Source organism: Martes martes (genome assembly GCF_963455335.1).
Source record: "Martes martes genome assembly, chromosome: 5".
NCBI classification, from domain to species: Eukaryota; Metazoa; Chordata; class Mammalia; order Carnivora; family Mustelidae; genus Martes; species Martes martes.
In genome coordinates this window covers 161014437-161041574 of record NC_137892.1, presented here as the reverse complement: position 1 = coordinate 161041574, position 27138 = coordinate 161014437, and the positions used below count along the sequence as shown (strand labels likewise).

Sequence of the window (27138 nt, the reverse complement as noted above, 5' to 3'; positions counted from 1 at the left end):
ACCCAAAAAGGAATGTATAGATGTCGCCCGAAGACGCTCCAGGATGGTCAGGAATTTGTTTTGGAGGCTACGTGGCCTGAATGACACCTGAATTATACCCCCCGAACCATCTCAAGGGAGCTCCTCCTGCTCTAGCTGGGGTAGGAGCGTCTAGATGGAACCACCAGCCCTGGGCTCCAAAGCCCCCCTGCCCCAGCCCAGAGCAGTTACCGCCTCTTAAGTGAGTCTGCCCACTCACCAGAAGGAACCCTCATTGGGCCCTTATCTTCTAACCCAATGTCCTGCTGTTACATCAGATTGGCTGAGACCTCAATGTCTCTCGATTTACTCATCTATAAAGGGGAAATAAACGCAGCACCTGCTTAGTAGGTACCGACATAATGAACATTAAGTAAATACATGTTAGCGGTTGGGATGGCACTTGCCATGCGGCAAGTGCATCTAAGGGCTAGCTTTGATGATCCGTCAGTGAGTGGCATAAATTTGTCCCGTGAGCTGCTGACATCAGAGACCCACTCTACGCTGCCTTGGAGTGAGTTCTTCTGGCAGAAAATGTTTTTGAGTTTTGATAGTAAACTTAGCACCTCCGCTTGAGAGAATGAACAGTGTGTATGCGTTGGGGGCAGGTGTTTTGAGGTGGTCTGGCTGATGCCTTTGTGATTACAGGATTGGAATTCAAGAAGAAATAGACAAACTGGGGTGTAGTGCTCTGAGGCAAAGAATAAAGGGGAAAACCCCACTTTGGCATTTCTATAGAAAAACTGCGACTGGAGAAAGCTGGCCCCTTGGACCATTGATTCAAATGCTCATGGGAGAGTCATTGGCAGGGACAGTGCAGTTCCCAGAAGATCAGTGACCAAGACAACCAGCTTCCATTCCTCCCTCTCTTCCTTCTATGGTAGATTGGCAAGGTTCTTTCTGCAGACATTCCCGAAGTGTCCCCTTCCCCACCCATCACTACCTGAGAACAGAGAAGCAAGAGACTCACAGCTGCCTTATAGATTATTTTATTTAACTAAATGCTCTCAACTTGACTGTCTCAATATAAACTTATCCCATAAGCTAATTTTTAAATTTGTTAACAATTTTTCATTATAATTGCAATTGTTCCTTTTCAGAATATTTTGAGAATCAAATTAAAAAAATAGCTATATCAACAAAAGGTAACCTCTACACATTACTGGGCTGAGTAGGTATCCATTCATCTATACATTTCTCTGGAGTGGTAGAACTTTCTAGAATCTTCTGAGATAAGAGAGTGAGGGAGGTTTACAAACCGTGCGGGTTCTCCTCCCACCCCTGCACCTCCCTACCACGCTGTCACGGAAGCAAATGTTTGGATCTGTCATAATTGTTACCATGTAAATTTTTATCCAACTCCTCTTTTATCCTATGCATGGTTTTATGTTGTTGTAGCTGCAGTGTGGATTAAATTTTGCTCTGCTTTCTCACTTGAAATTATTATGTAGATCATAAATATTTTCCTTTTGCTATATAATCCTCCTAACTATAATGTGATTGCTGCATAATACACCCTCAAGTAGATTAGGTAAAATTTACTTGCTGCTTCCCCTCTTGTTATAAATCTGGGGTTTTTTCCATTTTTTCACTAACATTTGGCTTTAGTCCTTTCAAGAGTTGATGGAGATTCTATAAGCATGACGGATAGATGCAAAGTAAGATGGCTACCATCTTGGGTATTGGGCGGTCCTCCTTTGGCCACCATTTCACTCTCAAAAAGTATCTGCATTCAGGTAATAAACTATGTGACCACTCTAGTAATAATCCCATTCAGACATAGAGGTTTTATGATAAGTATCTGGGATTTCAGCTACACCACTCCCAAATCACGCTGGATGACCTCCCGGCTTCAGGTAGAAACGGTCACTGTCGCTGCCTCAAATGTTTCTCCGAGGCCTCACTCACCCAAGTTCAGCTAACATTGGTGATGACCGTCACAGCCATCCTGGTGGGGGTTTTCTTACCCGCCAGGGGCTGTCGCTGATACCCAACCCAGTCTGCATTGTGGCTGTGCACTGTGTGGTCAGGAACAGCTGGTCAACCCAGACTACAAAGCGGAGAGGCGGGGGACCAGGGTGTAGATCGCAGCACAAGGCTGAGCTGGGCCAGTCGCTGAGCATCCTTCGAATGGTTTCTTCATCAGTACTATGGCTCAGATAAAACCCAAGAGGGCTTCTGAGGCCATAAAATGAGAAAACGTGTGATGCCTGCCCATACCCCCCCAATGTCACCATCTACCACATACCACTCTTCTTGCAGATTAAATGAATTCACAGTACTAGACAGACATCATCATCTTCCTTTTCAACCTATCCTTACAAGACAGTGCTGGACAAAACGAGGTTACCAGAAAACCCCACGAGACCTAGACAAACAGACTTGCAGTCACTTGCAGCTGAAACTGGATCACCACCCCTGGTCCTGCCTGGACCCCCGCCTGCCCCCTGAACACAGCCTCCAGCATATGCACCTTTGTATACAGTCCTGTCTCTGGGGACCGTGCCTCAGGGTGCAGGTGCCTGGATCACAGCCCCATGCTGGAGAGGATTATGCTAACACCTCTTTTTCCCTGTAGGCAACCCCAGAAAACCTAGCTCCAAACCCATTCGGTCTCTACTAGTCCTCGCAGTGACCTGAAGAGTTATTTTTCGCCGTGAAAATTTTTAATAACTTGGAAAAAGTGAAAATAATAAAGAGGCTTAAAAAAATTGATGGCGCCAGAATGAACAGGCTCTGCTGATGAACTCAGAGGCTCCCCAAGTCGGAAACCAAGTCCCGGAGAGCAGTGAAATTTACAGTTCTTAGCTATTGAGGTTTAAGGGGTAATTCCTCCAGTATTTCAGGGAGATGGGCACGCCTCTCACCACTGCGCAGTCCGGCCGCACACCCAGGACAGTGAGCGGCAGCGCGCTCCCTGCAAACCTCTGAGATTCACCGGTCCTTGGGTCTCCCAGCTTCCGGAGCACCGAACAAGCTTTTTGCTTGAAATTTCACCAGATAAAAATAAGTTTCAATGGGTTAAAGGCAGAAACGGAGAAGAGGGGTGGAAGCGTTCAGGTTGGAGAAGGATCCCCTCCCCTTCCGCGGGCGATCTCCTTGTCAGCCGCGGGTACCCGGCGGGACTCCCTTGCGGTGGGGGGGGTGGGGCGCGCAGAGGGGTCGGCCCTGCGCCTTGAGCACCCGCCTGCGCCGGCGCCGGACGCGTTTCCCCGGGCAGTTTTGGGAAAGACTCGGAAGGCAATGCTCCGCGTTCCCCTCCTCCCCGTTTCTGAACGCCGGGGCCCAGTGGCGTGCTGGGCCGGAGCGGAGCCGGACTGGAGGGGGTGATTTCGCGCAACGTTCACCCCTTCAAGTCGTGCCTCGAGGGGGCTATTCTCGAGGGGCTCTGCGGCGGCACGCTGTCCGCATCCTCCCCGCCCGGCCCTGATTACTCCACAGTCTTTCTGAAAGCGTCCCCGCTGCTTGTCCCGGGTCTCGGGCCTCCGCCGGCCCGGGACTGCTGTGTGGGCTACTGGGCTCCATCCTGTCCCAGCGAACCAATAAACAGGTCGCTTTCTACCGTTTCCCGACACCCGTTCCCCTCCCGATTGCTCTGAGGAGGTGAAGCCAGGTCGGAAGCTCGGGCCGGGGGCCGCGGCGAGCCGGGATCCGGGGCCGAAGGACCCTGAGCCTCCGCGACCCCCGTGAGTGCGCGCGCGCCCCTTCTCTCGCGGCTCCCCGGCCTCGCCCGGCTTCTGCGGCCGCTCGGCCCCGCGCCGCCACTCCGCACCCCGCGCCCGGCCGGCCCGCCGCGCGCCGCTGTCTCCCCCCAGCGGCCGTGGCGTGTCGCCGCGGGAGCCGGGCGGCGGGCGGGCGGCGGGGGCGGCACGGCGCAGGCAAGCCCGCGGCTCCGCCCCGCGCCCCCCCCCGTTCCACGGCCGGCAGGGCCGCCCCCTCCGCGCCGCGCTCGGCTCAGACGGAGCAGCCGCCTCTGCAATGTCAGCAGCCGCAGCGGCGGCGACGCGAGCGGCAGCGGCTGGGGCCCCGCGGTAGCCGCCAGAGCGGCACGGCCCGGCGGGCGCGCACGGCGCGAGCCCGCGGCCACCTCGCTGCCTCCGGGGCGCTGCGGGCGGTTCTGCGCGCCCCGGCGCTGCGCTGGGACTCGAGGCCAGCCCGGCTGCGGCCGCGCACAAAGGACCGCGGACACCGGGCTCCGGGGGCTGCGCCCAGGGACCGGCCGGGAGACGGCCAGCCGCCCCGCGCCTGCCGCACGCCCGCCCTCGCCCGGCGGCCGGAGCCCGAGCCGGAGCGGGCCCCGTCATATGACAGCGGCGACACAGCGGCCGGCGAGCGCGCGTGCTGCCCACTCGGCTGCGCCACGGCCGCCGGCGCCGGGGGTGGCCCGCGCCGCGCCCCGCTGAGTGCTCGGCCGTCGCCGCCGCCGCCGCCCCGCGTCCCCCGCGCCCCGGCTCTCGGGCACCGGGGGCAGGAGCCGAGGGGAGCCCCCCGCCGGCGCCGAGCCTAAAATGGCCACGCTGCTCCGCAAAATCGGGCTCATCCGCCTGCACAACCGGGACACCGAGGACCCCAAGCACCACCACAACCACCGCGGCGGCGGCGGCCAGCAGAGCGCGTCGCTGCGCGGCAAGGGCGGCGCCAAGAGCGGCGGCCACAAGCAGCAGCAGCAGCAGCAGCAGCAGCAGCACCCCCCCGGGGGCGCGGGCGACGCGAGCCCCGGGCCCGGCAAGGGCAAGGGCAAGCGCGCGGCGGAGCTGGCCCCGCGCGACAAGCCGCCGCAGCCGGCCGCGGGGGCGGCGGGGGCGGCGGGCGCCGGGGGCCCCCGGGAGCGGGCGGCGGGCGCCAGGGCGGGGCCGGGCCCGGCGGCGGCGGCGGCGGCGGCGGTGGCTGCGGGCGGCAGCCTGGTCCCCGCGGCGCGCCAGCAGCACTGCACGCAGGTGCGCAGCCGGCGGCTCATGAAGGAGCTGCAGGACATCGCGCGCCTCAGCGACCGCTTCATCTCCGTGGAGCTGGTGGACGAGAGCCTCTTCGACTGGAACGTGAAGCTGCACCAGGTGGACAAGGACTCCGTGCTGTGGCAGGACATGAAGGAGACCAACACCGAGTTCATCCTGCTCAACCTCACCTTCCCCGACAACTTCCCCTTCTCGCCGCCCTTCATGCGGGTGCTCAGCCCGCGCCTGGAGAACGGCTACGTGCTGGACGGCGGCGCCATCTGCATGGAGCTGCTCACGCCGCGCGGCTGGTCCAGCGCCTACACCGTGGAGGCCGTCATGCGCCAGTTCGCCGCCAGCCTGGTCAAGGGCCAGGTAAGGCGCGCGGGCGCGCGGGGAGGGCAGGGGGCGCGGGGCGCCGCGCGGCCGCGGCCGGAACCCGGGACCCGCCTCCGACGGGGCGACGCGCCGGGCGCCTCGGGCCCGCGCCCTGGAGCGCCGTCCTCCTGCCCCTACGGTCCCACCCGGTCCCGGGTCTCCGCGGCTCGTCGCCCGCGCTTCGTGCCTCGGCGACCGTGAGCTCACTGTCCGGCTTTCCCCCGGACCCTCCGCTGCCTTTCTCCCCTGTTCCTCGCGCCCCTGGCCCCTCCGCGTCTTCCCTCGCGCCCCATCCCTCCGCCCTCTGTCCTTCGCGGCTTTCTCCACCCGCGTCCACCTCGCTCTCGCCCCCTTTGCCCTCCACCGCATCCTCTAATTTCCCGCCCCCTCTCTCCCTCTCTTCCTTCCCAGCCCCCTTCATCTCCCTCTCTGTTCCCATCTCCCATCCCCCCTTCCCCCTCATCCGCTTCTCCCCACTTCGGAACCCCATCATCCCTTGGGGGTGGAACTTTACATGTACTCGGGATCTGAATGCCCAAGCGAGTTTATCACTCACTCCCCTTCCCGCGCCTGCGCGCGCGCGCGCGCGCACACACACACACACACACACAGACACACACACAGGAAGGTCTCCTCCCCAATGTCTCAGGTGGGTGCTGTGCAGGTGGGGTGCTCTGTGGAGGCCTGGCCAGCTGCCGAATCCGCTCCCCTCCTCTCCTGGCTCATTCTGAGCAGCATCTAGGGCAAAGGTGAAAACTGTGCTCTAGAGAAATTCCGCTGGGAGAAGCTGAGGTGAGGAGGTGTGGTTTGCATGGTTCCTTAAGTGACAAGGCCAGACTCTCCAGGAAACGCTTGGCACCCGCCCCCTTCCAGAACCATCACCTCTGGTCTTTCTCAGATCTGTTTCTTCCCTGGGTTTCCTCATGACTCCAGGAGTTAAATCCTTTATCAGGGCTTAAGATTTTTAACTAAGTGGTGAACTCTGGGCTGGGGCCGGGGAGCTGGATGCCAGAGTCTTCTGTGCCAGATGGCAGCTTTACCAAAAGAAATCCAGGGAACCCGAGAGCAAAGAATGAATGGGTCTTCTGAGATGTGTTCCCACCTGGCTGCAGACAGGGGCATGACGGTTTTGTCTTTCCACATTTGTGTGCCCTTGATCATGCTCGAGTTGGTTGATATTTTCTCAAAATCAATAGCAAACAGTTAATAAAATCATACTTTCATATGGACAACTGTAGATTTATGGAGAATCATTGTTTTATTTAGCAGACCCTGAATGCCCTCTCGATTGGATCATTCTGCAGCCTGCATATCAGAAGCCATCAGTCCCCTGTCACCTGCCTCTGTCCCTTTTACTGCAGGGTCTTTCACACCGATCGAATCATGCTGGTTCTGCCAGGTTCACCGGAGGTGGAACCCCTGGGATTCCACTCAAGAGAGCACCCTTACTCCGGTGCGGGATGCCAAGTAACTATCCTGCCGGTCTAGCTTTTCTGGGATTTACGTTCCACTTATTTCTTGAGTTAGGAAAAGGGTGGATATGACAGCCCTGGAAAGACATCTTTAACTGAGAGAGAGCTTTAACCCTTTATCGTGAGAACGTTCGTTCTGAATTCTTTCCGTTCAGTGCTGGATCTGATGTAAGGTGCCTGAAATTTAATACAAGCCACAGGAATGGGGGGGGGGGGTCACTTTATTTTTTGAACAGAATTTATACAAACGATGTGGAAGAATATTCTGAAAAAAAATCTTTGTTATCTCTTTCTTAAATCATTGCTGAACAGAATTCTCTGGAACAGTCTCTTACCTTCTTTCATTCTCCACAGTGAGATGACTTTGGGGACCAGGGGAAGAGGAAAAGTCATTTTGCCTTATAGAGCCACAGAATCATGACATTTTGGGTTAGGAAGAGATCCTAGAGGTCCCTTGGGTCACAGCCTGCATTTTGAAAGATGTAGGAAGGTAAAGATTCCAAATGGGAAATGAGGAAGTTTATCAAAAAGAGATACATCTTTGTAAATTACACGATTTCTCTGTTTAAATTAGTGCTATGCATGCATGCCTGTGCACTTCTCTTAAAATAAGCAGGTCCTTGGGTCCATAGTCCTTTCCCGCATAACTGAAATTAAGAGTCTTGCACGCCATTTGCAAGTTAGAGACTTCAGTGTTGAAAATAATTATCAATATTTTTACTTACTATTTTCAAAATCTCACTTGATTGAACTCAGGGCCCTCCACCAAGCATGTTGTATTATCAGCTGTTCTCAATTCTAGACTGTAAAAGAGCTAACTAAAGGCAGAAACGCAGCAACTTATGAAAACACCAGTTCAATTTGTTTGCATTTTCTGCGCTGACTTCAACACCCAGAAGACACTGGTGTGGGATACACGTAACCTCTTCAGAAGGCAGAGTGAGAATAAGAGAAATGAAGTCATTACGCTTCAAGACTCTGTGCTCAAAAGGATTCTAAGAGTGTTTCAGGGACCTGAGCAGTTCCTTTTATGAAGTCCCTGCCTAAAGACTGTGCAGTGCACATACTGTAGTTACCAAATTATTTCCGTAGTTAAAGGTAATGGGCTTTGGGAAAGGAATCAAAGTACCTGATTAGGTATTCAAAGAGAACCGGGACTGCTACCAAACCAATAATTAGTTTAAGAGAAAGAGTCATTCTCCTGTAGCTCAGTTCCTCCATCTGTTGGCTTTTCTTTTTTAGGATTCGTTTCTCTTAAGCGACAAAGTTAAAGGCTTGTTTTCCTCTTGCACAACTGCTCAGCTTATCTCTCTGAACTGAGGATATACTAAGTTCGTTTTGTTTCTGTGCCTTCAGAGAAATCGTCAAATACTTTCAAAGGTTCCATTGGTAATATTGACAAAAGATTTGCTTAGCAGTTTTGTGCAGAAAATAAAAAGGTTGGGGTTATCACGTGATGTGCTAAGTTCAGTCATTTCATGAGACCTTCCGCTGCCTGTTTGGCTATGCTGCTGTATGGATTGTGGTTGTTCTAAATGAAATTCCATTCGTCGCTTGTATGACGTATTCTATGTGCAGATAGCGACGTATCTGCCTTGCCTGTTACTGTCTCTTACTAGTCCTTCTTTTGACTAAACGGAGACGTTTTAGGTGGTTCTTTTGGTTTTCTGCAACTGAATGAACAATTCCCGTACTTTTAAAATGAACTGGTGAAAATGCTAAAACTTTAGACCATTACTTACATCCTTTATCGTTTAACCAAACCAAAAGAAGAAGATCTATAGCTCTGGGGGAGGATTTCCGACATTTGGAAGCTGTAAAGTGTTGGTCTGGAAGGTTAGGTCAGTTGCAGGGTGAGCGCAGGGTTTGCACCTGGTAGGCAGCCCCACGTGCGGACTCCATTTGCAGAGATTTCCGAGAACAGGGTCCGGAAGCCTGGGCTCAGGGGCGTCGGCGTGGGAGGGGCCCAGCCCCTAGGAAGTGCGGGGGAGTTCGCTGGCATGTACACCAGGCTCAGAGCCTGGGATCATGGAACGACTGCACGGAGACCCTCTACTTGCAGTTGTTCCAGCAGAAGGGTCCCCGAAAGCCGTTCGAGGGGGCTCTGACTCAGAGCTCCGTTTTCGCATCACTGTACCTCCTGAGTGTCCCCTTTTCAATTAGTTAGACGTTGCCAGGGGCAGGGGACCAGATGGCACTTGAAAGACTGTTCCTCACTCCTCCTCTGCTTTCTCAGAGCCAAGCACACGACGCAGGCCAGCGGGCAGACGCTGCTGCTGCTGCTGCTAGCGGCGCCCTGCTCCAAGCCCAGTCCCCCGCCAGCTAAGCGAGCCCCGAGGCTGCTTCGCCTTACTCGGTGCTCGTCTCTCGATGGTCGCCGTACAGGTGAGGGAACTGTAGCTCCGTGGTCAGGCGAAATCGATATGTCTCGTTCTAATTCTAGCAGTGAGTGGCAAGGCTCTGGAACCCGAGCCACCGTCATGAAGCCGGTCAGGCAGGGCAGGGTCAACCCGGGGGGCCACCTCCGCCGCTGGCTGTGCCCAGGCAGTGGTCCGCTCACTGCGACCCACGTGAGAACCGTGCGTGTCTGCAGAGAGCTGATACCCGGTCGGGCGTCAGCAGAACGGTGAGAGCGGCGGACCTGAAGCATCTCAGATCTTAGCTTTTGAACTCCAGACTGGTCAGAGGTTCCAGGACCGTCTGTTTGCCTCCCGGAGTCAGTCTCTGGGATCTCTGAATAAAGGAAGCCGGCAGGGTCAGAACGTGCTAGAAAAGGAACGGGCTCTGCGTGTCAGCCGTTTGACGATGCGCCGCGTCTCCTGAGCTCGGCCTTAGGACTTAACGCGCTCGGCATCATGCGTGCCTCTGAGAACTGCTCACACACACGTGCACACACACGCGAGGGCCGCCTTCTTCAGAACTTCTTCCAAAGGACAAGGCCTAGGAACAGCGTTTTACTTCCGACTGTAACATCTCCAGGTCTCATCAGAAAAGGTGATAAGGTCACCAGCCCTCTGGGTCCCAAAGCGTGTTGGCTTCCAAGCTGTTACAACAGACACACGTTTTGAAGCCCTGTGTGAGACCCCTAGGGCTGCTGGATGGCTTAAACAGCAGAAATGTGCTGTCTCACAGTTCTGGAAGGCAGACGTGGGACGGAAATCAGGTGTCAGCAGGGTGGGGCCCCGGTGAGGCTGTGCGGGAGAATCTGTCCCCAGGCGGCGCTCGGTGGCTGAGAGAAGGCTGTCTTCTTCCTGTGTCCTCACGGGCTTGTCCCTCCGTGCGTGTCTGTGTCCTCATTTCATGAGTACACCCGTCATATTGGATTAGGGCCTACCCTAACGATGTCAGCTTAGCGTGATTACCTCTGTAAAGACCCTGTCTCCCAATACAGTCACATTCTGAGGCGCGGGGGACCAGGGCTCCCAATGCAGGGATTGTGGGGGGTCAGAGTGCAGCCCAGAACAAGCCCGAACAGGAATTCTGTAACTAATTCAACCTCGTGTCTCTAGAGGCTTTTGCTGGTTCGCAAAGTGATGTGAACACAGGACCACACTGAGCGAGGCCCGGAGGACCAGCTTGGAACAGAGTTGGCAGCCCCTGGGGAGGGGAGCGGTTTGGGGGCAGGTGGGGCGTCCACACTGACAACGTGGCTGGGAGAGGGGAGGGTGAAGCCATGGGTTCACCGAGGAGAATGCATTGGCGGGGAGATCTTATGAGTCACTCTGTCATCTTGTCCTGTGCCAAGTGTAGGTGACAGAGATAATTGCCCACCCAGGATGACTCTGCAGCTTGAGCTGTTTGAAGAAAAAATAGCTTGTTCTGATATCAAGTAGGACGGGCAGGAGGACACAGGCAGGACTCTGTATCCTAAAAATAGTCCCATGCCAAGTTGGCGGGCTCCCATAGCTCGCTCCCTGGCGAGTGCTCACAGCCCGCGGCTGACGGCACAGTTAATAATAGTAGCGACTTACTTTACCCTGAGTCGTGGACTTTGAGAATCTGAATTTTGCAGGACGAGAATGTCAATGTATTTCTGTTTATTTTCTTGATTTAGATGAAGGGATGTGAGAGGTTTGTTTTTCTTACCAAGGGCCAGCCTAGTTTGGGGGGGCTTTTGTTAGTGGAAAATGCCAATAAGTAACAATAATTCAAAGTGTGGTTTAAAGCATGAGGCCTATAGCCGAGGGTTCTGCCCGTTTTCTTCCCTAGGAACAGGTGGGTATGAATCCGTGGTTAGAAGTAAGGTAGTGCCATTTGGGGGACAGCTCAGGAACCAGCAAAATCGCTTTCATGTGTGTTTTGTTTTATTTTTGTTCTGTTTTAAAGCAGATACTAATAGTGGGTTCTTGGAGCCACCTTTCAGATCTGGTGGCAGTGAGATCTTTGCTGGGTTGATAAGGCAACAGGGAGAGACAGGGCGGGGGCAGCAGGTGTAAGTCCTTCCCTCTCTGCCAGTGGTCCCCAGCCCCCCAGTCAATCAGACGCCCTGGGAGGGCTGAAATCGTTCCTGGCCCGACCCTCATGAAGTCAGACTTCCTGGGTCTAGGATCAGGCCCAGGTAGTGGCTTGGAAAAACTCCTGTGTGAGTCTAACATGCAGCGGGAGTTGAACGAGCCGCCATGGACCAGGACGTGCCCCCTTTCCATGTCCATGTCCCCACCAGCGGCCACAATAGGACCTTCAGGTGGCGAGGATGTGATCGACCTCTCACCTTCCTTCCTCCTGCCTTGGCGGACTCACTGTCCAGGGTGAACCCTGGCAGAGCCCCCTGGAAGCCCTACTTTCGTAGACAAGCCATCACAAAGCCAAGTCCTTCCTCCCTGGACCGAGGGGGAGCGTGGCCTTGGAAGGACATGTGCCCAGGAGAGTTCAGTGACCCTGAGACACAACGGGGAGGGCTCAGGAGCTCGGCCTACCTGGAGATAACTGGCAGTAACTCACCGGTGCCTGTGGCACAGGTATTGAGTGCTCTGTACTAGACATTTACTGGACACACGGTGGCACCTAAGACTCACATGGAGTGCCAGCCGCAGAGAAGTAACCAGAGGGGACGACGAGAAACCCATTCATGTTTGTCTTCGGCATCCCAGGCCGCTCGCCGTCAGACCTGGCGTGGATAGGTGCCTGTTCGTTGAGTGTCCGTGGACCTGACCACTGGCAGTGGCTCATGTGTGCCCTGGGGACTTGGGAGACGTGTGGTCCTGGGGTTAGCAGGGTGTTCAGACCTGCGTAATGTTTGCAGAGGGAGCGTTCTCCTTACAGGTGGGTGGGACCCCAGCCTTCAGGGCTGGCCTGTGTTTCTGAATGTTACTGCATTGCCAAGAAATGGGAAGGTGGGGCGTGCCCAAAACACACAAAGGAGTCGCTGTAATGGCAGAAACGTTTCCGGTAACCTCCAGGCTTTCCCACCTGCTGAGTCAGCGGACTACAATAAGGGTGAGATGTCCGCTCATTCTGCCTCATCACACGTCACTCATTCTTTTGTTCATTCCTTCCTTCCTTCGACACCCATTTACCAAGGGTCTGGCATGCCGTGGCCCCCGCAGCCACGCTGCCCGTGGCATTCCCGCGACACCCCTTCGCCATCCCGAGTGTCCTCCCTGGCCCTCCTCTTGGCTGGCTTCTTGCCCCGCCACTTTGGTGAGGCCGGGGGGAGTAAGTGGTGTAGGAGGACCCAGGACCCCAGATGGAGAACGTGGAGGAGGAAGCCAATTTGGGACCCACCAGGTGGCAAAGGATTGGAAGTAGAGGGCAGGGCGTGGCTGTGGGAGCCGAGGGAAGTCACCCGATGCGCCCCGTCCCCACCCAGCAGGCCTGGCACGGTCAGGGAGCAGGACAAATGAAGACTCCTCCTCTTGCGGTTTCCCACCTGCCTTTTCTTCTCCACCCGCCCTCCTGCCTCATTAGAAGCTTGTCCTCTCCTGCTTGGACTCGGGCAATGCCCCGTCCAGTTTCTCTGTCTCCTTCCGTCCTCCCTGCTGCCGTCTTCCTAACTCCTCCAAGACATAGACCTGGCCCTCTCGCATCCTTTATCACGACCCATATGGAATACCCCTCGAGCCCCCGAGTGCTACCCATGCACAACGGCCCTCCCCCACCCGCCGTGGTCCCCCGTGGAGGTCTGTCCTCCTCCAGCCCCACCCAGTCGTGGCTGGTCCTTTCTGTCCTTGCTCAGCTCACAAGCCAGCCCCCCTCCCTAACATTCACGCGGTGAGGCCCAGCCATCCTTGAAGCCCCATCTCCTCTACAAAAGGCCCTCTTCTGAACAACCTCGCATTTTCCAGAAGACACGCCTGCTCTTAGCCTGCTAGACGCCATTGACCTATGCCAACTATATTGCCCCCCCCATCGCACAATGCCCCACACATTGTGTGCGCCAAGTGAATTGTTGGTCATGCAGCTTACTGATCTGAGCAGACGCCCCATTCCCTGCACTTTGTCCCTGGTGGCAACAGAAGACTGCCACTCTGGGGCAGGTACTTAATGCAGACGGGCTGCCATGCAAAATGTTTTATGTTGGCCATTGGAGTCAGTCCTTGCAATGGCCTGTGAGTCAAGTGCTGTCATTATTCCCAGTTCACGGAGGAGAAAACAGGCTCGCTGAGGTTGAATCTGGGCCCCAGGCAGATGGCTTAGTGAAAAGCAAAGCTCAGTCCTCATCGGGCCGTCCGGGGGTCAGGCCACCGTGTTTCCACGAGCTGTTGAGTTGGCAAGGGGGAAGCCACCCAGCTGAGGAGCCCATGCGGTCGGCTTGCTCCTCGTAGGTCCCTATGCACCTTAGAGACGTCTTTGCAGTGATACTTTGCTAGGGTTGGATCCACAAGGAAGGGATAACATACCCATTGAACCTACTGAATTATCTATGGGTTCAAATAAACTCATTGTACACATTGTGAACTAGAAGAATGTTTTACATCTTTCAGAACCGTAGGAGAAAGATAATTATTGTTGTTTTATTTCTTGTCTCCAGGAAAGGGAGAGGCATTTTAAAATTTCTGAAAAACTCAGGAAAGAAATGCTTTTTGAATATAATGGCTACATTGTTGAACCTACTCAGATTGAAGAAATTACTATTGTAAAAATAATTTCTGTAAGGTAAATACTAATTCTCCATCACGATATTTGGCAGGCAGTCTGGAGATTTTTTTTTTTTTAATTAAAAGTTCTTTGATGAGAGAAGTGAGGAATCACTATTTTAGAATGGATTGGGTTACACTTTAAGTTGAAATGTACCCAACTCACTTGGGAATCAAAGAAAGAATTTACAGAAAAATATTAAGGCAGTGCTTTCTGGCTTTTTTATCTGGAAAAGCAGAGGTTTCTAAAAATCAGAATATGGAGTTATAGAATTGACTCTATATTGGTTCTGATAAAAAGCAGCCATTCTTATTTTATAAATTTGGACATGTTGTGCACTTAATTATTAAAACAATCATTTTTGCCTTGCTGACACATATGAGTTAACGTGAATTTTGAGTGTCAGGCTGGATACCCATTTTTGCTTCCCAGGAGACACCAGTCAGAAATTGGATGTAATGGTACAAAATAAATATTAATTGCTGCAAGTATTCATCTGTGTTGAGGTCTTTCAGGAGAATGACATACCCTACTTCACTCTGCTTCCCAGCCGGGGAAAAGTAGAAATAACATGGAGGAAACTTGGAATTCAATTTATTACAAGCTTAAATTCATTGTAACTAGTTGAATATTATGGGCCTTTAAAATGTAACTTTCACAAAAGTCATCTAAGTACTAAAGTAATATTGTTTTCATCTCCTTCTGTGGACGGGGGCTGTTTCTCAGGGAAGCTGGCTCTTCAGCAGCTCGATCACACGCAGGGAGCACTCCCCAGGGGCTGGGAGCCCCCAAAGTCCCACCTGGGGAGAGCAGAGCACACTGGGTTAGGGTCCTGGGGAAGTGCCCTCCGCCAGCCCGAAACTAGCACAGAGGAGCCCCCAGAATGGGCCCAGCGGCCCCACCCCTCCCAGAACTGCTCGTTTCTTCTTTGATCACTCGTACAACGTATACTGTGAAACTTCATCGTCTCAGCTCACAGGAGACCGTTTCTCTAAAGGTAGGATCCAGCCATGAAGTTCTATGAAGCTTAAAGATCTAATAAAAAGGGAGTTTGAAGTCTGCTGAATGGAATTAAGGTGATTTTTTTAAAGTAATTTTGTTGAAAGGGGGATCCTGGCCTCGGTGTTCTCATGGTCAGGAGAGATAAAGGTCATTGTTGGTTGTTCCCCTACATGCGTCAGAGAGGAACCGGAGAACTCAGAACTACTTCTTGCCACCTGGAGGACCGCGTGTCCCATGGGTATCCGGGGAGGCCCGTGGACCCCTCCTCAGAATAATTTCATTTTAAATGCACAGAATAAAATTCACAGAATTTCAAAGGAAATCAGTTATGTTGAAACACATGTATCACATTTTTTAAAGTGTTGGACTAAAATAGGAAATTAAGAAGTACATCTTTATTAACGTATTTAGTGTTGAGATCCGAAGACGGATCTGACAGCTCCTCTAATTGGACATAGTAATGGCCTTTCAAGTTGTCTGCACCAACTAGAATGCGATTTTTTTTTTAATCTGTTTTTCTGTTGGTGACAAAGTCAAGGCATTGCTCACAAGGCTGTGGTTTGTTACCTTCAGTCATAATTCAGTGAAGCGCCGGCTTGTAGTTGGGAGGTAGTGAAAACAAAGTCATTTGTTCCATCCAAGTTTACGTACCCTTGTACCGTTAAGGATGCAGGCGTGGCCCCGGGTTAAGAACTCCAGAGAGCAAGTGGCTTTCAGGGTCTGCGGTTGTCTTGGGAAATCTCTGAAAGGTTATACAGCTTCTGGCCAGAACCCTGGGATTGGGGTTGAAGGGTCCAGCATATACGTCATTTCCACCATCACCCTGCTGGGTGGGCTGGGGATAAAGCCTTGGACAGCAAGGCCAGCACAGGGCTCCCACACCGTCCCTCCTCTCCAGCCTGCTTTGCTGCTGGGCAGCTAGCCACCTCCTCAAGCTTCAGGCACCTGAGACGTGTAACCCCATTTCCCAGGTGAATCGTGATGCCCCAAGGACGTGATGTACGCAAGTGCCACACGCAGAGGAGGCGATCAGCGGCTGGTCCTTCTTTCTCAGAAGAATATGTAGTGAAATAAACACACAAGAGAAGTTTATCAAAGACCCAGAACTGGACTCACATTCAAATCCCATACACGCAGGGATCTGTTTTCGTAACTGTTAGCATTTCCGGGCAAACTCGACATCCAGTTGGCTCAAATTGTTTCACACTCGTCGGCGATCTTACAAACAATCACAAAAGTCTCAGGATAGCCTGCCACTGCCGTCCACTGCGGGCTCTTGTCCCGGCGTCTGTTGGTTTCCTTCCTCAAGTCATCGTGCTCCGTCAGGAGCTGATTCCTGATCATAACTGTGACTGTATATTGTCCCACCACAAATCCGAGGGCTGCCGTTCGCCTCTTTGACTTTGCTCTCTTAAGAATCCCATGTGTTAGCGGTATCTTTAAATTAGCTTAATTTTCTTGGCTGTTGCTAAGTCACAAAGTTACACATGAGAACGTTATTTAATCCCTTTCTTTCACTGTATCTCAGTGCACACCACATGTTTTCGTTAGCCGTTAAAATATTGAGATGCTACCTTCATTATGGAACATGATAGCCACTGGAACACTTGGGTTACCATTTTGTTTCAAGAGGAAGACCTGGCTCAGAAGTGAAATTTGAAATTGTGTAAAATGCTCTGGACACCAGCAGTGGCCACAGGTCAGCCCGATCGCCTCTGATCAGTGCGCAGAGAAATTCACTGTGGTCAGGCTTCCTTTGCCTTTCTGAAACATCTTCAGGAATGGCCTTTCCCTTAGTGGAATTTGAGGGAAATCTAATTGAAGTGTTCAGCCAACAGGATTTGCATTTGCTCGGAAACATCCGGGAGCAGATATGTGACATTGTGACGGCCGGAGGCGAATCGGCCGCGAACACTGGTGTCTGCCTCACGTTCTTGTTGCTCAGTTAGGGCCCTGAGTGTTGGCCCCCAAACCAGGGTAATCTTCCTGCCTTGGATAGGAGAGCACCCGGATGTCACCAGCATCCTTGCGACCCCTCAGACTCCGGGGTGTAGGAGCAGCATTGTCACAAGGAGAGGGGAAGGCGCACAGCGCGCTGGTCCCCCAGGATTTATGGGCTGTTTCTGTTGTACTCTTGATGGCTTTCCCTGTAGTTGAGCCACACCGACATCTGAAACCCAGCCTCTGAGGTTGTTAGAGGCGTGAGTGTCCTCCCCCCCCTGGGTTTCCCAGCCTGCTGCCCACATCAGTCTAAGAGGGGGTGTTCTCTTGCACATGAATCTGTAGTATGGAAATCAATGGAGGGCTTCAGCGAGTGTGAACCATCTTCAACATCACAGCTGGCAAACAGAGACGGTTCTACCCACCGTGGCTCAGACCGATTTTTCACATTTCTATATATTTCTTTTTCTCTCCCATCATCACCGCTTTTGGTTGAGATCATGTCAGTGGCCCAATCCTAAGAAAACTAGAAAAGGACCTCAGTCTGCAGCTTGGCGCTGACCACACACCGCTGTGTCTTGGTGGCTTGCTGGTCTCCAGATCAGAGAAGACACAGAACTCCCCTGGCTTCACTGGGAGGTCGAGCCCGGCAGGCTGTGTGCCCGCGGTTGCTCAGCATTTGAGGGTTTTGCCCTTGACGGGGCCGTAAGCTGCATGAGGGCAGGAGATATATTTATCCTCTAAGCCCCGTGGAAAAAGGGACAGAGGGCACCACTTTGAAACTGGGTCTGGCTCAGCACCCAGCCAGGAAAGACAGCCACACCTGGGTGTGGGAGGAGGTGTACCAAGGATGCAGACGTCTCTAAGAGGCAAGAGCGCAGGGGAAAGGTGTGAGGGTTCTGCCAGCAGGTGCCGGCCGGGGCAGTGTCTGGGGTGAGCCTTCAGGAGCAAGACAGACCCCCGTCCCAGAGCGCTGTGGGCACTCGGCTCTCCCATATCCAGAGCCCTTCCACGGGCATGGCTTTCTGGAGGTCCAAGACAGGGACGGATTCCGGCGTGAGGAAGATGACAGGCGGGCAGCCAGGAGGGGCCAGGCAAGTGCCTGTTTTCTCGAGCTCTCGCTGGTGACGTGCTTGAACCGGACCACCGCTTCTCAAGCAGGAACTGGGGACTTGGAATTCCAAGGTGCGTCTCCTCCCCTCTCTGCGGAGGAACTTGGTCTCATTCCCGTGGCACCGTCAAGTGGGAGTTGTCAGAGACCCAAGTCTGAGAGACCTCTAATTCGCAAGAAGGGGGTTCTCCATGAAGGTCTGGGCAGGAGCAGCTGGCAACGGACCCCAGGAGGAAAGCACTGTCTTCACTCCGTGCGCCAGGGCAGAAGGGGCCTCATCCGAAATCCCTGCCGGGCCCCCCCCCCACGTAGGTTCAATCCAAGCTTCCACTCTGTGCTGTGGGATTAAGTCGCCCCAGAGGGGGACTGGGGAATGGGAAGATCTGTGCAGGAGGGAAAGGCTGCTGACACTTCCGGCTCCTGACTCTACCGGGAAAGGCTATGATGTGACAGTGTGTTTGGCCTTACGAAGAAGGGACCAGGGATGCTCACCGGTCTGCGGAGTCAGGCAGGGCTAGAGAGAGAGACGAGGAGGGAGACTTTCTGCAGTCGTCTTTCCTCTCAGAAGCATGACTCTCTCCATCACCCATTTATTGGCCGGTCCACGTCGTCCCGTCCTTCTCATGTGGTCTTGTCTACGCGGCCCCAGTGAACACTGCCACTGCACACCCACAGCTTGTCCTTCATCCCCTGCCAGCCTCGTTGACTTCACTACTTTCTGCTCTTCTTCAGATCCAGTAAGTCACAATGCAGGTCGCATTTTAGAAAATATTTCAGAATATTCTAGAAGGCATCACTCAGGTTGGATAAATGAAACCTTTAAAATCTATACACATGCACCCCATGGTAAACTTCCCACATGGTAATCTGAGGAAAGCCCGGGGAAAGAATGCGGTTTGGGAATGTCTGTCGAGACAGGAAAGGACCCCTTGGATGAGGAGGAGTGTGGTGTTTGCTGGGCGGGGTGCCTTGGGCAGGACACCCTTCCGCGTCTCCACGCTGTTGGAGACGTCAGAGTTTGTTGGCTGGTGGTGTGACCACGACCCCCTCCCACACTCCATGGGCTTCGGGCCCCCGTCGGGCCACAAGGGCCCAGGAACTGAGCCTTGAACCAAAGAGTTCCCAAAGCCCAAGCTTAAGTTTAGCATTTGTGCTGACTGTAAACTGAAGTTTTTTTCCAGAATATCCTGAGGGGGGTGTGTGTGTATAATTTGTAGGTCGCATCATTAAACGGGGCTGGGAAACGTAAGCGAAGCGAACACGCTCACCTGTAGATGCAGATTTCACTGATGTTGATTGAGCTGTGATAACACTGGCATTTCTTTGCCATTTAAATATAATTCTGCAAGAGATTTAAAATCCTGCACCAGAGAAAATTCCTAAATTCCACGTCAGAGCGGTGAGTTGTTATCCCATCAATGGCAAAGAAATGAGAATAGCCCCCGTCCGTGGCGGTGGAACTTCCAGCACACGTATGTTCTGTCTGCCTGCCTGTCTGTCTGTCTGCACGGCCGCTGTCGTCAGAAGCAGCTGAGAGCCCGTGACGCCTGCTTCCTTGCTCAGACTCTGTCCACACAGTCGTACTGGAATTCCAGAGGAAGGTGAAGTAGCAGCGATACTGAGATTATGGCTAAAGAAAAGTGAATATTTTAAGTTCATGACGGAAAACCAGGAAATCAGCAACATGGAACTTACCAAATTGCTGTCCCAGGACCCAGTGTTCTCAGCCTTGACCTCCACCGCCCTGAAAGAGGAGAGATGCTGCGGAGCCTGAGTGGGGGAGGGGGGAAGGGGGGGGCTCCTGCACTCCCCCTGCCACCAGCACTCTGGGGGGTGCCCTGAGGTGCTTCTCCGAGCCCCCCCACCACCCCTCCCCCAGGACCCAGGACCCAGCAGCTCCAACTCCGGGCGAGGAGGGAGGCCACAGCTGGAGGACAGGAGTCCGCTCCCTTCCTGCTTGGGGATCAGCGCGGGACCCCAGGACCCGTTCTCCCCAGCAGCTCCCCTTGTCCCGCGTGACGCCCGCTCAGACTTTCCAAGTTAACCCCCATCGGGCTTCAGTGAAAATGGAAATTTGACTCGTGATTTCCCCAACTTTATACTCTGATTTTCCTCCTGTGCAGACGAGTGTCTAACCAACCCCCTGTAGTGACCACGTTCCGCTCACTACCCGCTGTTGCCCTCTGCCGTTCAGGCCCTGGGGTAGCCTTCCCTCTGCCTCCCCCATCCTCCCCTCTGCCTCCCCCATCTCCCTCTGCCTCCCCCATCCTCCCCTCACTCCCCCATCCTCCCTCTGCCTCCCCCATCCTCCCCCCACTCCCCCATCCTCCCCTCTGCCTCCCCCATCCTCCCCTCACCCCCATCCTCCCCTCACTCCCCCATCCTCCCCTCTGCCTCCCCCATCCTCCCCCCACTCCCCCATCCTCCCCTCTGCCTCCCCCAACCTCCCTCTGCCTCCCCCATCCTCCCCTCACCCCCCATCCTCCCCTCTGCCTCCCCCATCCTCCCCCCACTCCCCCATCCTCCCTCTGCCTCCCCCATCCTCCCTCTGCCTCCCCCATCCTCCCCTCACTCCCCCATCCTCCCTCTGCCTCCCCCATCCTCCCCCCACTCCCCCATCCTCCCCTCTGCCTCCCCCATCCTCCCCTCACCCCCATCCTCCCCTCACTCCCCCATCCTCCCCTCTGCCTCCCCCATCCTCCCCTCTGCCTCCCCCAACCTCCCTCTGCCTCCCCCATCCTCCCCTCACCCCCCATCCTCCCCTCTGCCTCCCCCATCCTCCCTCTACCTCCCCCATCCTCCCCTCACCCCTCATCCTCCCCTCTGCCTCCCCCATCCTCCCTCTGCCTCCCCCATCCTCCCTCTACCTCCCCCATCCTCCCCTCACCCCCCATCCTCCCCCCACTCCCCCATCCTCCCCTCTGCCTCCCCCATCCTCCCCTCGCCCCATCCTCCCCTCACTCCCCCATCCTCCCCTCTGCCTCCCCCATCCTCCCCTCTGCCTCCCCCAACCTCCCTCTGCCTCCCCCATCCTCCCCTCACCCCCCATCCTCCCCTCTGCCTCCCCCATCCTCCCTCTACCTCCCCCATCCTCCCCTCACCCCTCATCCTCCCCTCTGCCTCCCCCATCCTCCCTCTGCCTCCCCCATCCTCCCTCTACCTCCCCCATCCTCCCCTCACCCCCCATCCTCCCCCCACTCCCCCATCCTCCCCTCTGCCTCCCCCATCCTCCCCTCGCCCCATCCTCCCCTCACTCCCCCATCCTCCCCTCTGCCTCCCCCATCCTCCCCTCTGCCTCCCCCAACCTCCCTCTGCCTCCCCCATCCTCCCCTCACCCCCCATCCTCCCCTCTGCCTCCCCCATCCTCCCTCTGCCTCCCCCATCCTCCCTCTGCCTCCCCCATCCTCCCCTCTGCCTCCCCCATCCTCCCTCTGCCTCCCCCATCCTCCCCTCACCCCTCCCTCTGCCTCCCCCATCCTCCCCTCACTCCCCCATCCTCCCCTCTGCCTCCCCCATCCTCCCTCTGCCTCCCCCATCCTCCCTCTGCCTCCCCCATCCTCCCCTCACTCCCCCATCCTCCCTCTGCCTCCCCCATCCTCCCCCCACTCCCCCATCCTCCCCTCTGCCTCCCCCATCCTCCCCTCTGCCTCCCCCATCCTCCCCTCACCCCATCCTCCCCTCACCCCCATCCTCCCCCTCACTCCCCCATCCTCCCCTCTGCCTCCCCCATCCTCCCCTCTGCCTCCCCCATCCTCCCTCTGCCTCCCCCATCCTCCCTCTGCCTCCCCCACCCTCCCCTCACTCCCCCATCCTCTCCCCGGCTCCCTCCCCACCTGCTCAGGTCCCTGGGCAGCAGGGAGGCTGGAAGGTGGGAGCACTCTGAAGAAGGACTGGGATGAGGGAGACCCAGCTCAGTGTCCCAGCGGTGGGTCTGCCTGTCCCTTCAGCTCCGCACTACCTCCTCACCCTCTGGCACCAGAGTCCACATGGCATGCATGGGAGGACTCAGTGAGCTGCCCCGGGGAGGAATTTGGCTTCCCCTCTAGCACCCCAAGGCCAAGTCTCCTGTTGGAATCCCAGCACCATCTCCATGCAGGCCATCTCCCCCTCACAGCTCCCTGCTGCCTCTGCCCCGGGGGTGCCCGGGCTCCAGCTGAGTGCTCCTGTCCCTGCACAAACCCCAGAGCCTTCTGCCCCCCCACCTGCTGGCCACACGCGTCCTCCAGCAAGCCCCGCAGTGTCTCCCAGCCTGCAGAACTGGATGCACCCCCAGGGAGTACCTCCCCCTGTGGGGAGCACTATGCAGAGCCCAAGGAGACGGCCCAGCCCTGCAGACGGTGGTCACGCCACAGCGAGGGCTGAGAGACTGAGGGCATGACCTTCGGGTACTGCAGGATCATGACTCATCAAAGGAAGGTGACTGGTGGTGAGCGGCTGTAATTGCAGTGTTGGGAAAGTAGACATTTTTAGCAACAAAATGATACTCGATCCAAAGACGTTCGCTCGTTGACACCAAGTACCAAAATGACCTCGCCCCCGGCACCGCGTGCGTCCCACGCAACTTGAGTTTTCTTCTCTTCTCTCGACACCAAGTTTACTGGTCATAGTGTCTCCAGAAACGAGAATTGGCTTTAGTGTTTTGTTTTGAATCACGTGCCCTTGAAATGTCGTCATCCTACTCACCAGAAAACACTCGAGGGGGACACCTGACGGACGGGGAGATGGTGAGGGACCCGGCTCCCCAACCTGGCCCATCCGCCCTGTTGCCGGCAGCTGTTCCTTTCCTCCAACAGTTTCAACACGAAGGGTGGGATTTGAAGAACTTGTCCGCAAACATCTGTTCCTTCACTTCTTCCTGGCCTCATCCTGATTGGAGGTTTCCATGCTGCTGTGTGCATTCGTTCCATCCCTCTCCACCTCCCTCCTTCCCGCCACCTCCCGCCCTCCCCGTCTCCCCCTCCCCTCCCTCCTTCCCTCTTCCTCTGTGCCCCTCCCTCCCTGCCTCCCCCTCCTCTTTCTCCTTCCTTTTCTCTCCTTCCCTTCCTCTCACCCTCCCTCCTTCCCTCTCTCCTCTCCCCCTTCCTTCCTCCCTGTCTCTCCCTCCCTCCTCCCTCCCTCCTTCCCCTCAGCTAGGACCTTTCTGGCTGGAGCCTGTATTAGCCTGTATTATTATTGAAGGCCACTGGAGTCACAAGGTACCGCAGACAGGTGGCTTAAACAACAGACATTTATTTTCGCACAAATCTGGAGGCTGGAAGTTGGAGATGGAGGCGTGGGCAAGTTTGGTTTCCCCTGACGCCTCTCTCCTTGACTGCCCATGCCCGCTTCTCCCCTTGTCTTCACCTGGGCGTCCCTCTTTGCAGGTCTTTGTCCTGATCTCCTCTAAAAGGACACCTGTCATATTGGCCTGGGACCCCTCCCCACCATGGCTTCGTTTTACCTTAATCACCTCTGGGAAGATTCTGTCTCCAAATACAGTTAGATTCCCAGGCCCGGAGGGTTAGGACATCAACATATAAATGTTGAGGGTCCAACTGAACCCAAAACAGAGGCTTTCTTTCAAAGCACGGGGAAGGGTCCACCAGGGCTGTGAACTTGGAGTTGCACCTCCCTGGTTGCCAGGGGCCCCGGTACTGAGGCCACTCTGCCTCGGGGTCTCCCGTGTGACAACTGGGCTCTGCTGGGCTCCTGTGACCGCACATTCCTTGTCATGAGCTCCAGCTTTTCCAGAGTGCTTTAGTTTTCTGGGCTTTCCCAGAACGTCTTCCCTTTCTACTTTTTCCTGATAATCGTGATTGCCTTTGTTATTTTTTTAACCTAAGCAGGCTCCACGCCCAGCATGGAACCCAACACAGGGCTTGAACTCAGGACCCCGAGATCAAGACCTGAGCTGAGATCAAGCGTCGGTCACTCAACCGACTGCACCACCAGCAGCCCCTTCATTGTCTTTCTTTTTCCAGACTCTTCTTCTTCCCACCTGTAGGGGTTCTTCTCCCTGTGCTTTTATGGGGCAAAGGGACCCCATCCATCATCTGGGGCAGTCCCCCAGCCCCCCATTCCTGCCGGCCCTATTTGTTTGGCCCCATTTAACTGTTCCGCAGTCCCCATGGTCACCCCACCCCTGCTCCCATGCCACTCGCCCCGTATGTCCCATGTTCTGGCCTCTCTCTGCAGCCCTCACTGTCTCAACAAGCCTGTCATCGCTGGACTGTCCCCAGTCCTGTGGCTCCTCTCTGGCTCACGTGTCTGTGTTCCACTTAACCCCAGGGTTTGTGTCTGCCTCGGGGAAGCCTGGTCTGCTCCGTCCTGGGGGCAGGTAACCGGGAGAGGGGCCTCCCCAGCACATGCGTCCGTCTGGGGCTGCAGGGAAAGAGGATGTTGGGCAGATACGAGGGTGTGGGGCGGGGCAGGGTGTGCAGATGATTCAGAAGGACCGGAGGTTGATGGTCCTTTCAGACGCCGGCGAGAGTCGGTGACCCAGGAACTCCATAGTAGCGGACGGCGGAAGGTCAGGCACAGGGAGAAGATGTTTTAAGCCGATTGGTTTTTCCGCTGAAACCTCCAAGTGGCTGCATTTTTTAATCAAAACTTGCTTTTACCATTTCAGCGGTCCCCATCAAACCCCGACGTAGGATGCTTTCTGAAAACCCTCAATCCCATTTTTACAGTAATTTTACTCATTCAAATTCCAGTTCCATCAGAAAATGATTCTTAGTTGTTACTTTCATTGGTCGACTGGTTTCGGTGACCACCATGTCCGATGCAGAGGTTTGGGGAGGGCACTTTCCACATTGCACGCTTCCCTATTTTATTCAAACTAAAATATGCCCATATCTCTCCGCTGGCCTGCTGCCAAGATCCCCGAACAGGCAGGGATCCCCCTCCCGGAGGACGCCCCAGCAGAGCTAACAGAACGGATATGCGGAGACATGGCCCCTCCCCCAGCTTCCTTGGACTGCTGTGGACCTACAGCCCCCCCGTAACACCCCTCCCGGCTTGTCTTCCCAGAGCGTTGGACTCCGGAGCGAGCGGACTGGCTCCATCCCAGCACTGAGCGAGGGCAACAGCGTGGTCGGAGCCTTCCCTGCCGCTCCTCGGTCCCAAGCACCTGATTTCCGTGTCCAGACTCACATCTGGCACAAGACACTCGGCATCACCCCCACGCCCGGCCGCGGGGCCACTGATCCCACGGGTCCCACGAGCAGAGAGCTTTTCCACAAACGTCGCAAATATCGGAGAACCCAGCAAAATATCAAAAGACTGGGTCCCTAGTACGTATAATCCAAGGCTTTCATTAAATATAAAGACCTATTAAAGTAGTTCTCTTATTCCAACAGTATACACTTAGATGTTCACATTTGAATTTCAGGATGACACCCCTGACTTTCACAATATCTGAATTAAAATGGTCTGTAAGGTTTGTTTCTCCCACCACATGCATTTAACCAAACAAAGCAATTAAGTGAAAAAGAAACTGATTTTCTCTGTTTCTGTTGACTTTGATCTGCCTTCTCGGTGATCGTGGTTTCTTAGGGAAGTGGACGGCCCCAGCGCAGCCCGGTTTCCCAGCTTTACTGACCTGGGTCAGCTGCCCTCCTGCAATGGTCGTGAAAACAAGAGACGTCGTAGGCAGAAAGTCAGGCCAGGCCCTGCATGGGTCGGTGGCCGTCAGGGGCCATGAGCGCCGGTGACAAGCCACCCGCTGTCCCAGGCGGGGGCTGAGTTGCAGGCCGGTTGCTGTGTCCCAGCTTCGAGGCCAGTTACCCGAAGGTCCTTCTGAGGGGGGGGGGTGGGTCTGAGACAGGATGTCACCCGGGTGGGCCCCTCGGGACACAGGCCCTTCCCCGAGGGCTTTCTGGAAACAGGCGTTCTCCATCGCCAGAGGCTCCACTCGACTCAGGGCCTGGGATGAGCTACGTCTGGAATATTACAGCCTCCACCATCATCATCACCATCGTCACCATCATCATCATCTTCATCATGATTGGGGGTTCTTGCCGTGAGCCGCTCCCGATTCCATGAAGGCTCAGAGGAAGCACAGACTGAGGGGTAATGCACAGCAATGTTTCTTGTCCGCTCCAGCTTCTGGGGCTCTTTGGAGTTTTTCTGATTGTAGACATGGCTACTTTACAAACTGCGCGCAGTACCAGAACTTACAAAGTAGGGCCGGCAAGCTCTGCGATTCTGCCGGCCAGAAATAAGCCTGAGGACAGTCATCGCCCCGTTTCCTCATCCGCTCCCTGCGGAGGACCCCGGCCCCCCTCCGGCTCCTGTCACCGCAGACGTGCCGCAGCCCGCCTCCTTGCCTGGCCTTCCTCGGAACACACGTGCAGACTTGCCCGGGAGCGGTGCCCGGGCGCGACCCGCTGGCGTCAGGCCTGTGCGTGCGGACCTTCTCGAGGGACGGCCAGAATCTTCCAGAATGGCTTCCCTGGCCAGTCCACGCACTTCCTCAGAAAGCCTCGGTGTTACCTTCCATCCTGAGTCTTGCCCTGGACTGCGAACAAGTGGTACCTTATCTCTGTTCTGAAGTTCTTGATCACCGGTCAGTTCCGACGTTAAACCCTCTTCTTACCAGCTGCTCTCGCTCTTTCTCTGAATGGCCTGTTCATATGTTCTCCCCAGTTTTCTTTGGGTTTTCTGGTTATCTGGCTCTTTCTTGGAATTCTCTGTTTGCCAGATATGGTTTCTTGTTTGGGTTTTACATGTTGTAAGTATTTTCTTCCAACATATGCGTTTTCTCTCTGTTGTTCTGTGTCATCTTTTATTGAAAAAACAAAAAACAAAACCCTCTACTTTTGAGGTTGCTCCTTTCTCCATCCTTTCATGGTAGAGGCTATATGTGAAGACGTTGCATCACAGGATTGGCCCTTCTATTTTCTTCCGCTGGCTTTGTAAACTTGCCTTTGCATTTAAATTTTGCCCTTTGTCTTCCCGCACGCTGTTAGGTAGAAGTCCAACTTCCTCCCTACGTGAAGTGAGCATGGTTCCTCAGCCTTGTCTTCTGGCCCACCTGGCCCTTTTCCACGGCCTTTTATTTTATTTTATTTTTTGCCATTTTTATCCTGTGACAAGTCCCCATGTAAATATGACTCCTTTAACTGCATGCTCCTGGACAAACACTGTCCTGCCTTCAGGAACAGCCTCCCAGTCTAACATCAAGTACACAAGGTCTCTTCTTTGCTCTTCTTTGCCTTTTGTGAAT

The 27138-nt window shown here is 54.9% G+C and overlaps 1 protein-coding gene across 1 annotated transcript in view; it reads left to right on the top strand.

Moving 5' to 3' along the window:
* Positions 1-4526: 4526 nt before the first annotated feature.
* Positions 4527-27138, top strand: part of UBE2QL1 (ubiquitin conjugating enzyme E2 QL1) — a gene marked incomplete at its 5' end in the record, with an annotated part of 36474 nt that continues 13862 nt past the window's right edge. The window contains one exon of the mRNA XM_080804935.1: positions 4527-5327. Coding sequence (XP_080661061.1) covers positions 4527-5327 — 801 coding nt within the window. The remainder of the gene's footprint in view (positions 5328-27138) is intronic.